This window comes from Mustelus asterias, chromosome 18 (assembly GCF_964213995.1).
Source record: "Mustelus asterias chromosome 18, sMusAst1.hap1.1, whole genome shotgun sequence".
NCBI lineage: Eukaryota > Metazoa > Chordata > Chondrichthyes > Carcharhiniformes > Triakidae > Mustelus > Mustelus asterias.
Window position 1 is genome coordinate 13,310,952 of NC_135818.1, and position 14,467 is coordinate 13,325,418.

A 14,467-nucleotide genomic window follows, 5' to 3' on the forward strand; every position below is an offset into this window, starting at 1 on the left:
CACTGAAAATTATTTTTTATAAATATGGGGCTTGTTTCTTAAGATTTTAATTTGTTGGAAACTTTAAGAAAAATTTAACATTCTCTTTATTACTTTTTACACTTTTCTTTCCTTTTTTCACTTTTTATATTAGATTTGTCATTCAATTGAATATTCAAGCATACACTTCCTTGCTCAGACTTTGTGTACTTCAATAAGACTACTTCAGTCTGATTAAGGCACTTTCTCTGTTTATAGGTCAAAGATCCCCTGTGGAGGGGTGCTGCACTGAAATTGATTTTTAATCACTACAAGTTTCAGTGTAAAAGCCCACAGACCTTCTGTGGGAAAGTGTAACGAATGATTAGTGTATTTGTTTATCACTGATCCAGGCCAGTTTTTGTCTTAGACTAAGGATGCCAGATCATTTCTGACATTAGGGTGTGCATATGAGCAAGATATTTGAGTGTGGGAAATGCCAATTTCATGTAGATGGGGCTGCACTGGGAATGTTTGAATCTGGTGCTAAAGATTGAGGGGCAGGGTAGGAAGGGCACTGATGCATAGCACAATTTTTCAACATGCATAGAGAATACTCAAAATAAACACAGTAAATTCCAGAACAGCTTCAAGAGCAAACCTTTGTAGAATATGTGGGATCAATCCCTGTAATTAGAAGAATGCATGGCTTTGAGTTTTAGTTTAAAATGTACGTTTACCTCCATCCAGGAAATGTTCTTTGCAACCTTGGATTTATTTTTAGCATTTAAGCTGAAGTGTGTTATTCTTGCACATTGATTTGGATGTACAACAACAAACCTGAATTATGAAGCTTATGCCTTTTTAATTATTTCCAATCCTTTTTGTTAACAGGTTATGCAGCCTCACCTGGGAGCAACATCAAGTGTCAGAGGTATGAGATCTGCCATCTAATGAGTAGAGGTTTTTTAAAACATTATCTAGTAGGTCCGTGTGTTCCAGAATTAAATTCCTTACTGAATTGTACTAAAGTAATGCTTGATAGTTTGCTTACGCAATACTGATGCCGTGCTAGTCAGCGACCTAAAATAAGCATTTTGAATCTTTGATTCTGTGAATTTGTAAGTTACTTTGACCCCTTTTCCAAGATGTGAGCAACAACTGGAACCATAAACCAAATGCTTTGTTGCATTAATTTTAACAGCAGTTTAAAGTAAAAGACTGTAAGGAAATGGTAACTGTGAGAGGGAGAACTTTCAATGCTGCTTATATTTAGCATTGGACTACTGCTCTGAACTCGGTATATTTAGGAGCAGGCAGAATGTGAGCCTATGTGATTGGTCTCTGAATCCCTAAAGGCATTTTGACACCGAGGCCTGCTTCCTGAATTGTGTTCTCAGTGGGAATGGAAAAGTTTTGCGTGCAGGCTTTCAACAAACACCACTCTGTTTACTCTTAATCTTTGGAAGTACAGTTTCCTTTGGTTTACCATTATTTTGTGATTTTTTTTTTTTCTCTTTCTAAATTTTAAGCAAATTGACTATTAAAGTACTATGCAATGGAGTTTTGCACTCGCAAAATACCTGATGGAATTCAAACCCTTGGTTTCAATTGATAGGAGTTTTTAATTATAAAAGCCAAATACTGTGGATGCTGGAAATCTGAAATAAAGACACAAAATGCTGGAAAAACTGAGCAGCAACTGTGGATAGAGAAACACAGTTAATGTTTTGAGTCCGTATGACTCTTCTTCAGCTGTAGAAGGGTAACGTATCTCAAACATTTGAGCAACAGGTGAAGCCAACAGTTTCACCTTGCCATTATGTAGTCGCAACAGGAGTGGTATTTTCCACTAATAGAATTATGCCGTCAAACCCAAAAGACATCCTGCCTGCCACATAAATAAATAACGTGAATATGAATTTCAGTGCTGGCTTGATGCCAGCTACATAAACCATATCTCCCAATGACTGGCAAATCGTATCAAGCAGTGTGGCCCTTCGAATATTTGTAATAGACATAGTACTGACCATACTCAACCAGCCCATGTGTGCAAAACTCAGAACATAATGTCTAAAGTTAGATGTGATTCCGCGATTGGGCAGAATTTGCTGAATAATCTCGAGCATGCTAAGAGTTACACTGACAACCGATTAAGATTATTAATTGCACTCACACTGTGGCTCACTTAAGTTTGCTAGAAGCTACATGTATTCTTATGTAAGGCCTGTCCTCTGCAAGCAGATAGAGCATTGTGCCTTTTTTTAATTAAACAAAGGCATGGGAACAATAGTTCACTGGTGCATTCTCCTTGGCAACACTATGACTAATTAGAGCTGACTTACCAACTAATCTGCACCCTTTAGTCCTGATGAGTGCAAGATGAAAGCTTCAACAGCATGTCTCCCTTTTCATTAGCACTCAATTTCTATACTAAGTACAGAATAAATGTGCCAACTTAGTTCACAGAGCATAAGTGAATACCAAGCAATAACAGAGCTAGGAGAAATGATGGTAAGTGTGGTTAGAGATATTGAGGCTTTTGAAGGTAATAGTGATAGCAAGACAAAGGGGTTGGGGAAAGATATCTTGAGAGTTGCTTTTAAGACAGCTGAAATTGTGAAATGGAGAGGAGATGGGAGATGCTCAGGAGACCAATGTCAGAAAACCGAAGGACATGGGCTAGAAAATAGAACTGGAAGGTGACTGCAGAAATAGAGCAGAATGGGACCATGAAAGGATGTAATCAGTGAAAAAGAAATGCAGCAAGGGAGAAGATAGACAGTGAAGAATGGCAGATGGCTTAACCCATGATAGGATGGGCCAGAGGCGTTTTGGATAAATTGGAATTGATGTAAACCAGAGCTTGGGAGATTGTTTTGGAGGATTTGGGGAAATTAAACCTGGAGGTACCATGAGTCATAGAAGGGTTGGGTAAGGGCCTAGATAGGTTCTGCAGTGAGGGTGGAAGTGGGTAGTGTTGAGGATTGTTGAGGATCTGGTCAGGTCCTGCACTGTTGGGTTCCACTTGTGGCATTATTCTGAAGGAAATCTAAAGTTGTTGACCTTTCTTTACCTTCTGAAGTCCTAAACACAAATTCAAAATCATTCAATTTGTTTAAAAATGATCCGTCACCAAAAGGAATTTCATTGAAGTAGGTGGCACGGTAGCACAGTGGTTAGCACTGCTGCTTCACAGCTCCTGGGACCTGGGTTCGATTCCCGGCTTGGGTCACTGTCTGAGTGGAGTTTGCACATTCTCCTCGTGTCTGCGTGGGTTTCCTCCGGGTGCTCCGGTTTCCTCCCACAGTCCAAAGATGTGCGGGTTAGGTTGATCGGCCATGCTAAAAATTGCCCTTAGTGTCCTGAGATGCGTAGGTTGGAGGGATTAGTGGGTAAATATGTAGGGATACGGGGGTAGGGCTTGGGTGGGATTGTGGTCGGTGCAGACTCGATGGGCCGAATGGCCTCTTTCTGTGCTGTAGGGTTTCTATGATTTCTATGAAAACAAATGTAGGCCAGTGAAGGGTTCCTACTGAACATATCTTTTGCAACAGTGAAAGTACACTGTGACGATCATGACCAAGATCAGTTTGATTTGATTATGAACTGAATTTTGCTGCTGTCAGTTTCCCTGGATTCATGTTTAAAATTGAAAAGACTACTTTTGGAGGTTGTTTTTGGTCGCTGCAACTTATTATAGAAAACACACTGAAAGTACGTCTATTATACTTCACTTAAGATAGCACATGATGTTAAACTAGAGTAACGATGGTGTGCCATTCATAGCAGATATTTTAAGAGGAATTTAGCATTAAATCATTATTTTGTTTTGAGGTTGTTTGTCATAGGATCCTTGCAGTGCATAAAGAGGCCACTCAGCCCATTGAACCTGCACCGTCAACTATATCCAAAACTCCTCCGGCCCATCCTGCCCTGTGTTAAATTTAGTTCAGCCGTCAGCCATTCGTCACTGCCTATTTTCTCCCTTGCTACGTTTTTTTTCTCATTGTTTACACATTGCACCATTCACGGTGGGGCGGGGGGGGGGGGGGGGGGGGGGGGGGGGGGAAGGCGGGGGGAAACATTGCGTGTGTTCTGTATGTGGCCAAGACTTCAGCTTTTTGTCAAATCTATCGCTGTAACCCAGCGTATTTACCCTGCTAATCTCCCTGACACTAAAGGACAATTTAGCATGGCCAATCAACCTAACCCGCATATCTTTTGGACTGTGGGAGGAAACCAGAGCACCCGGAGGAAACCCATGCAGACACAAGGAGAACATGCAAATTCCACACAGACAGTCACCCAAGGCCAGAATTGAACCTGGGTCCCTGTGAGGCAGCAATGCTAACCACTGTGCCACCGAGCCATCCACTGTTTGACATGGGGAACTAAAAAACACTGGCATAAAGTAGGAACTTTTCCTGTTAAAATGCTGATAGCAAGGTGATATGATAGGAGTTTTAAAATTCTCAAAGATTAGGACAGGATCAATTAAAATAGACTGTGCCTTTAAAATGTTTGAAGAATGTAGTCTTGCTTTGAGTACCAAAGCTTTGCGTGCATCCATCACATACATTGGATCTTCACTGTGTGTTTGTGGTGCATGAGCTAAAAAAAAATAATACTAAACTATTGACATCTTAACAACACATGACCTGTACTGTGCAATTGAACTGTTGTTACTTTGGGGTTGGCAATTGTTTCTGTGCTTTCTGCATTATAAAGGCACAATTTCAACCTTTGATGTTGAGAGTTTGGGAATGTCAGTCTTTAATGGTGCTGGTACAACACAGGAGAGCTGTCACATGTATGTCAACATTTTTAACTGCAGATTTTCACCTCCAGTTAAATAACAAGATGAGTTCCATGGTGCTTGCCCACTGGAATGTAGTGAATTAGTGAGTCAATTATTCAAGCAGTTCGCTGCCCACAGATGTCGATTAAGCCGATTCTTTTAACTGGGTAACGTGTAGCAGAAAGACACTCTGGTATCGTCATGAGGAACTCTTCAAATAGAGTTAATGCAAAACAAACTCTTAAGTATTGCCACCTGCCAGGTAAAAAGGTAGCCAGATGCTGGAGGTGTGCTTTCTCCCATTGTCTGCTTGTTGAAGCAGTCATCAGATTCCTTCCTGGGTATGGACTGACCATATTTTGGGCCACTCCGTAAGGAGGGGGTGGGGCTGACACAAACATACTGAAACATCCTTGCACATTGCACCTTTGTTTAAGCTTATTTATTTATTAAGCCACAAGTAGGCTTACCTTAACACCGCAATGAAGTTATTGTGAAAAACCCCTAGTTGCCACACTCTGACTGACGCCTGTTTGGGTACACTGAGGGAGAATTTAGCATGGTCAATGCACCTGACCAGCACGTCTTTTGGACTATGGGAGGAAAGCAGACACGGGGAGAACATGCAAGCTCCGCACAGACAGTGACCCAAGCTGGGAATTGAACCCGGGTCTCTGGCGCTGTGAGGCAGCAGTGCTAACCACTCTGCCACCATGTCGTCCTGGATTCTAACCTGCAGCTAGCACTCTGGATTATCCAGCAAAGTCATTGCAAGTCTGTTGCCCTACAAGTTGAGTTCCAGCAGTGTCCAGCTGGGAATGTATTTTCTGCAGGGAGGGTCACTACAGATTAGTATATATTTGCAATAGAGAATTAACATTAGACATTTGGAGATTGACAATTCTTTTCATGTCCACTATAGGGGATGAAGAAACTGCAAAAACCTCTGATGATATTAGTTTGAGCTTGGGCCAGAGCTGCAGTTTGTACAAAGATGCGAATGATGAGCAAGGTGAGCTTTGCCTGCAGGGATTTGACTGGCAAACAATCCAGTAGATTTTGTTGTTATCCTGGTGTTTCCATAAATATATCCAGCTGATATTCTGTTGCATTCCACTTAAAATCACCTCTTTATTTTTACAGTGTTACAGCCTATTTTGAGGAATATTAGAATTTGAAGCTTGATCTGCTTGTGTAAGGTATAATTTAGCAAAATAAATATGCTTTTAATGAGCTAGTTTAAATTAGTTGGGAAATATGCATTACAGAAGAGCGAAAACTTAGGTGGAACATTCAGATTCTCAAGGGTAATAACCTCTGGATTGCGATCTGATTCATGCACTAATTGACTTTGGGCCATACAGATTAGAAAATTAAACTTGTGGCTCAATGAATGGCATGGGAAGAAGGGGTTTTGATTCAGTCGACACTGGCACCAGTAATGCGGAAAGAGGGAGTTGTTACCTTAAGAAATGCTGCACTTTAAACTGGGCTGGAATTGGCATCTTGGAAAACTGCATAACTTGGGCTGTGGGTAGGATTTTAACTGATAAAGGGGAAGATCAGGTGAAAGGAAATTTAGAAATCGGAAGAAAAAAGTCAAGGCAATGGAGCAACATAGTGATTTGGGTAAAACTGGCAAATTGGGACAGGAAGAGAGAGTTTAACATTAATTGTGTGTCAACGAATAAGGTCCATGCAAAGAATCGTAGTTTTTAAAAAAAGCTCTTTATCGAAATGAACGAAGCTTTCATAACAAGACAGGAAAACTAATGATAAAAATAGAGATAAATGGGTTTGATTTAATCTTCATTACAGAGACATGGTTGCGAAGTAACTAAGGTAGGGAAATAAATATTCCAGGATACTTAACATTTCGAAAAGACAGGCAGAATGGAAAATGAGGAATTGTCCTGATAATAAAGAAAATACTGTGAGCAGTTTTGGTCCCCTTATCTAAAGAAAGATGTACTGGCATTGGAGGCAGTCCAGAGAAGGTTCACGAGGTTGATCCTAGGTATGGAGGGATTTTCTTATGAAGAGCGGTTGAGTAGCTTGGGACTGTACTCACTGGACTTTAGAAGAATGAGAGAGAACCTTATTGAGACATATAGGATTCTAAGGGGGCTTGATGGGCTACTGAGAGCTTGTTGCCCCTTGTTCCCCCAGAGGGCATAATCTCAAAGTAAGGGGTCACCAATTTAAAACCGAGATGAGGAGGAATTTCTTCTCTTTGAGGGGAGTAAATCTGTGGAATTCTTTACTGCAGAGGACTGTAGAGACTGGGTCGTTAAGTATGTTCAAGACTGAGATTGACAGATTTTTAATCAGTAGAGGAATCAAAGGTTATGGGGATAAGGTGGATTTGAGAATGATCATTTCAGATCAGTCAGAGCTCATTGAATGGCGGAGTAGTTTCAATGGGCCAAATGGCCCACTGCTGCTCCTACATTTTATGTTGTTACAGTCTTAATGATACAAGGACGATTGTAAGAAAGGTTTTTGGCCCAGAAGATCAGGAAGTGGAATCAGTATGGGGGGGAGATGAAGAGTAACAAGAGTCGGAAACCATTAGTGGGTGTTATTTGTGGGTCCCCTCAGAATAGTTATACTATTGTACAGAGCATTAAACGGGAAATAATTGAAGTTTATAGCAAAGAGAAGTAATAATCATGGGGGAGTTTAACCTTAATTTCATTGGACAAAGCAATTGGCAAAGAACTTTGGAGGGCCGAGTTTCTGGAATGCTTTTGTGACAGTTTCCTAGAACTATACTTTTTGGATCCAGCTAGGTTGGTTATTTTAAATCTGGTATTGTGTAATGAGGCAGGAACATACGGACTTAAGAGTTAGGAGCAAGAGTGGACCATTTGGCCCCTCTTGCTCTGCCTTAAATATACTCAAAGACTCTGCTCTCACTGCCTTTTAAGGAAGAGAATTCCAAAGGCTCATGACCCTCTGAGGAAAAAAATATTCCTCATCCCTGTCTTAAATGAGCGACCCCTTATTTTCACTGTGACCCCTAGTTCTAGATTCTCTGACAAGGCGAAACACCCTCTCCACATCCACTTTCTTAATACCCCATGGGATTTTAAAGGTTTTGATCAAGTCAGCACTTACTCTTGTAAACTCTACCATAGAAACCCTACAGTACAGAAAGAGGCCGTTTGGCCCATCGAGTCCGCACCGACCAGGGGATACAAACCTATCCTCTCCAACCTTTCCTGGCATAAGTCTAACTGACCTTCTTTGAACTGCTTCTTCCCTTAAATAAGGAGATAGATACTTTACGCAATACTCCAGATGTGATCTGTCACCAATGCCCTATACAACTGAAGTATAATCTCTCTACTTTTGTAATGAATTCCCCTCTCAAACTGTAACATTCTATTAGCTTTTCTAAATTTCTTACTGTAGCTGTATTGTGATTTTTGTGTATTTGTGATTCATGCACCATTTAGATAATAAGCTTTTTTATCCTTCCTGCTAAAATGGACAATTGCACACTTGCCCACATTACACTCCATTTGCCAAATTTTTGCCCACTCACTTAACCTATCGATGTCCCTTTGTAGCCTCCTTACGTCCTCTTCACAATTTACTCTCTTACCTATCTTTGTGTTATCAGCAAATTTAGCAACCATACTTTCATGCCCTTCATCCGAGTCATTTATATAAACTGTAAAAAGTTGAAGCCCCAGCTCTGATCCTTGTGGCACACCACTTGTTACATCTTGCCAAACAGAAAAAGACCCATTTATACGAACTCTTTCTTGTTAGCCAATCTTCAGTCTATGCCAAAATGTTACCTCCTACACCACGAGCGTTTATTTTACTAATTCGTAATTTCATAGTAAAAGATCTGTTGGGAAGAAGTGTTCATATCACAATTGAATTCCATTTTAAATTTGAGATCCTTCAGTCCAAAACAAGATCTTAAACTTAAACAAATCCAATTTCATGGTGATGATGGGAGAACTAGCTATGATTGATTGGGTAAATGGATTAAAATAAATGGCAGCAAATAAACAGTGGGAAACATTTAAAGAAATGATACAAAATTTTGAACAAAAATATTTTTAAAAACTCAGCAGGAATTATCTGTCTGTGGCTTACTAGAAAAATTAATAGCATAGATGAGAAGAGGTTTATACTGTTGAGAGCAACACTGGTAAGCTTGAGGATTGAGAGATATTTAGAAACCAGGAATGGGTGACCAAAAAGTTGAGACAAAGAGGAAAAAAAGAGAAAATGCTGGAACATCTCAGCAAGTCTGGCAGCATCTATAACAAGAGAAAAGAGCTGATGTTTCTGGTTCTCTCTATGGACTGCCATTAGCAGCATTTCCCCTTGTTTTTGTGACTATGCCTCATCTTTCATTCCCTCACTCTACAGTGCAAATATCTCCCACTTTCTATGCCTTTTAGCTTTGACAAAGGGTCATCCGGACTCAAAACATCAGCTCTTTTCTCTCCTTACAGATGCTGCCAGACCTGCTGAGATTTTCCTGCATTTTTTCTTTTGGTTTCAGATTCCAGTAATTTGCTTTTATCCAGAGGAAAAAAAGAATGAGATTAAATTAGCCAGGAATATAAAAACAGATTGCAAAGGCTATATAAAAAGGAGGGTAGCTAAAGTAAACATCGGTCTTTGGAGGCAGAACCAAAATAAATTATCCTGGCAAATGAGGCAGATCTGTTGAAAAATATTTTTTTATCTGTCTTCACAGTACCTAACCAAGGGGCTCATAAGAACTAGGAACTTAAGGTAAATAATATCAGCAGAGAATAAGAAATTTAATTGACTAAATTCTGACAAGTACACCAAACCTGATGGCCTACTTCCTGGGTTCTAAGATAGGTAGCTGCAAGGATAGTGGATGTTCTGTTTGTCTCTATTTTCTCATTATGATTTTCTGAAGTTTCTTAGGTTCAAGATGGCCCCGGCAGATTGGAAGCGAGTAAACGTAACTATTCAGGAGACGAGGGAGAAAAAAAACATGGAACTACAAGCCAGTTAGCCTGATAGCAGTTGTAGGAAAAGGCTGGAATCTATTATTAAGGAAGTTTTAACAATGCGCTTGGGAAAATCAGGTACAATCAGACAGTCAACACGTTTTCCAAAGGGGAAATTATGCTTAATGAGTTTTTAATCATACTTGGTTGTCCAAAAAGCATTTAAAAAGATGCTGCACAAAGGATAATTTGCAATATAAGAAGGGCTCATGGAGATGAGTGTAATATATCAGCATGGATGGAGGAATTGGTCCATAGAGAGGAAGAAGAACAAAGAGATAAATGGAGCTGTTTCAAGTTGGAGTGATGAGTGAAGTGCTGCATGGATCAGTGCTAGGGTCTTATTCTTTTAGTCATGTTTGCTGAAAATACAAAACTAAGTTGGAATCCAAATTGTGAGGAGGGCACAGAGGTTGCAAAGAGAAATAGACTGGTTATCTGAGTGGGTAACAAAGTGACAGATGGAGCACACTATAGGAAGTGTGAGGTTATTCACCTGGGTAGGAAGAACGCAACAGCAGAATTATTTTTAAAAGGCATGAAATTTGTAAATGTTGATGTGGAGTTCCACAGGATCTAGAGTAGACCATACGGCTCCTCGAGTGGTCGGTGCAGACTCGATGGGCCGAATGGCCTCCTTCTGCACTGTAGGGTTTCTATGATTTCTATGAGTCTGTTCCACCATTCAGTAGGTTCATGGGTGATCTTCAAGCTAATTTTTCCATCCATATTCCCATAACCTTTGATTGCCTTAAGAGCCCAATCTAGGCATTGAATATACTGAATGACAGAGCATCCTAAATTCTCTGAGGTTCACAATTTCTAAGATTTACAACCCTTGGAATGAAGCAATTTCTCCTTGACCCAATCTTAAATGGTCTGCCCTTTAACCTGTGCCCATGGTTCTCCAGCTAGGGTAAACAAACTTTCTGCATCTGCCGTTAAAACTTCCCAGAGTCTTATATTTTCCAATGAGATCATTCCTCATTTTTCTTAATTACAATGATATAGGCCTAACATACTTTTTCCATGAAGGAAAACCCTCCCATCTCCGAATCAGTCTAGTGAGCCTTCATTACACCATCTCTAAGGCAAGTATATATTTCCTTAGGTATAGAGACCAAAACTGCAGGTAGTACTTCAGGTGTGCTCCCACCAAACTTCTGTACAACTGCAGCAAGATTTACTTTTGTGTTTTCAATCCACTTGCAATAAAGACCAACATATTGTTTGTATTCCTAATTCCTTGTTGCGCATGCATGTTAACTTTGGGTTTCCTGTACAAGAGCACCCATGCTCAGTCGTTAAGTATATTCAAGGCTGAGATAGTTTTACGGTCCCTCAGGGAATCCAAGAATGCAAGGAATAGGCAGGAGAATGAAGCTGAGGCAGAATATCAGCCGTTTAGGACTGAGATGTGGAGAAATTGTTTCATGCAAGGGGTTGGTTAAAATTGTTCACCCCAGAGAGTTGTGGACACTCTGCCATTCAGTATACTCTAGGCTGAGATTGACAGATGTTTGGACTCTTAAAACAATAAATGGATACGGGAATTGGGTGAAACAGTGAGCTTGAAGACTATCCATGACCCTATTGATTGGTGAAACAGACTCAAGGGCTGTGTAGCCCTCTTCAGCTCATTTCTCTTCTGAACACTTGTTAGGGCATTGTTTTGGATTCATATCTAACCTTTCCAAAATGGGACACAATCGCAATGAGCGAAATGTACTTCTGACTTTTCTCATGGTACGTAGTTGATAATTTATGGATTGAAGACAAAGGCAGACAGTGCATGGATTCCCAAGTATTTTGTCTTTGTGAAGTATATGTTGAAATCTTGGCAGCACATATAAAGGTTAAATCCGTGCAGGTATCTTAAGAGGCTTAAGTCTCTGATCTTGGTGTACTGATGTAGGATTTATCCAAAAATACTTTAGAAACATCCAGACATGAAATAAGCAGAATGAACAAGTGATTTAAAAAATGTCTAGGCATGAGGAATTGACTGACTAAGCTCAAGCTACGCATGCCCAATTATTGCAATTTGGGCACTCCTACCATAACATACACTTAGTCTGTCGAATTTGACAAGTGAAGTATCAATTGACACACAAATCAAATTTACATTGCCATGAATTGTATTTGTGCAATGATTTGAAAAAATGTTTAGGTTATCACAAATCGCAATTGGCCAGATACATTTTTGTGTCTGTTTTGCACACCAAAGGCCACTTTGCACTGTTGATATGAAGTAAAAGGGTTAACCTGTGCAGTAAAGCAGTGTACGATATCCTATTTAAAGTAAAACTTTCTGAAGATGCTACCTCTATCTTTTCCTTCTAAATGCCCCTCAAAAGTTCAGATTTCGGTAATTGTGGAGAGAAATATCTCATTTTAAAAAATCTCATATCCTACCTCTTGGGTAGGATAGTTCTGCAAAAAGGAACATTAAGAAATAGGAGCAGGAGTAGACCACACAACTTCTCAGACCTATTCCACCGTTCAGTACCCTCATGGGTGTGCCCCCAGTTCCAGATTCTCCAGCTAGGGGAAACAATCTCTCCGCATCTGCCCTGCCAAAACCTCCCAGAATCCTACACGTTTCACTGCGATCGTCTCTCATTCTTCTAAATTCTGATGAATGTAGTCCCATTTCATTCTCTCATTATAAGAAAGCCCTCTTGTCTCCAGAATCCATCCACCTCAAAGGCAACTTTCTTCTTCCTTTGGTACAGAGACCAAAACTGTATGCAGTTCTCCCAAGTGTGATCCCACCAAAATCTTGTACAACTGCAGTAAGACATAGAACATAGAACAGTACAGCACAGAACAGGCCCTTCGGCCCACGATGTTGTGCCGAGCTTTATCTGAAACCAAGATCAAGCTATCCCACTCCCTATCATCCTGGTGTGCTCCATGTGCCTATCCAATAACCGCTTAAATGTTTCTAAAGTGTCTGACTCCACTATCACTGCAGGCAGTCCATTCCACACCCCAACCACTCTCTGCGTAAAGAACCTACCTCTGATATCCGTCCTGTATCTCCCACCACGAACCCTATAGTTATGCCCCCTTGTAATAGCTCCATCCACCCGAGGAAATAGTCTTTGAACGTTCACTCTATCTATCCCCTTCATCATTTTATACACCTCTATTAAGTCTCCCCTCAGCCTCCTCCGCTCCAGAGAGAACAGCCCTAGCTCCCTCAACCTTTCCTCATATGACCTACCCTCCAAACCATGCAGCATCCTGGTAAATCTCCTCTGCACTCTTTCCAGCGCTTCCACATCCTTCTTATAGTGAGGTGACCAGAACTGCACACAATATTCCAAATGTGGTCTCACCAAGGTCCTGTACAGTTGCAGCATAACCCCACGGCTCTTAAACTCCAACCCCCTGTTAATAAAAGCTAACACACTATAGGCCTTCTTCACAGCTCTATCCACTTGACTGGCAACCTTTAGAGATCTGTGGATATGGACCCCAAGATCTCTCTGTTCCTCCACAGTCTTCAGAACCCTACCTTTGACCCTGTAATCCACATTTAAATTTGTCCTACCAAAATGAATCACCTCACATTTATCAGGGTTAAACTCCATTTGCCATTTTTCAGCCCAGCTTTGCATCCTATCTATGTCTCTTTGCAGCCTACAACAGCCCTCCACCTCATCCACTACTCCACCAATCTTGGTGTCATCAGCAAATTTACTGATCCACCCTTCAGCCCCCTCCTCTAAGTCATTAATAAAAATCACAAAGAGCAGAGGACCAAGCACTGATCCCTGCGGCACACCGCTAGCAACCTGCCTCCAATCCGAAAATTTTCCATCGACCACCACCCTCTGTCTTCGGTCAGACAGCCAGTTACCTATCCAATCGGCCAACTTTCCCTCTATCCCACACCTCCTCACTTTCATCATAAGCCGACCATGGGGGACCTTATCAAACGCCTTACTAAAATCCATGTATATGACATCAACTGCCCTTACCAATATAGCATTTGCCTTCCTAAGTCCTTGCTGCACCTGAATGTGAACTTTTTGTTTCCTGTACAAGGGCAGCCAAGTTCCTCTGAATACCAAAATTTAGTAGTTTCTCACCATTTAAAAAAAATTATGTTTCTCTATTCTTCCTACCAAAGTGAATAACCTTATATTTTCTCACATTATACTCCATTTACCACTTTCTTGCTTATTCAATTAACCTGTCTTTATCCCTTCGCAGACTCAGTAGTGGACTCGTCAACATTAAGAGCATTCAAATGGTTATTGAATAAGCATATGGATGATATTGGAATAGTGTAGATTAGAGGGGCTTTAGATTGGTTTCACTGGTCGGCGCAATATCGAGGGCCGAAGGGCCTGTACTGCACTGTAATGTTCTATGTTCCTTGGGCCTGATTTTCTTCTTGCTATGTTCTCTGCCTGAAGACAGGTCCAACCCACAGCGCCATGACCTCATGGGTAGGGCAAGGAGGCAAGTCCACATGCATGTTATAGCCTGGAGCTGTGGATAGTGATGGTAGAGGCTTCAATTTCTTTCCATTACATGGCTGACCAGCAATCTCTCCCACTCTTACCAGCTGCCATCAGTGTATGTTGTGAAGATTTTCAAGTTGATATTCAACCTGTTTGAGCACTTATGAATGCACTTGCCTTGGCCGTAAAGTCCTGAAGTGGGAATTGCATCTACA

At 40.8% G+C, this 14,467-nt stretch overlaps 1 protein-coding gene across 4 annotated transcripts in view; it reads left to right on the top strand.

The window, feature by feature from the left end:
- Positions 1-14,467, top strand: part of pcnx1 (pecanex 1) — a 273,657-nt gene that overhangs the window by 100,132 nt on the left and 159,058 nt on the right. For all 4 annotated transcript variants that reach the window (XM_078233420.1, XM_078233421.1, XM_078233423.1 and 1 more), the window contains exons 4-5: positions 853-892; positions 5,682-5,771. In XM_078233420.1, the coding sequence (XP_078089546.1) occupies positions 853-892; positions 5,682-5,771 (130 nt within the window). The remainder of the gene's footprint in view (positions 1-852; positions 893-5,681; positions 5,772-14,467) is intronic.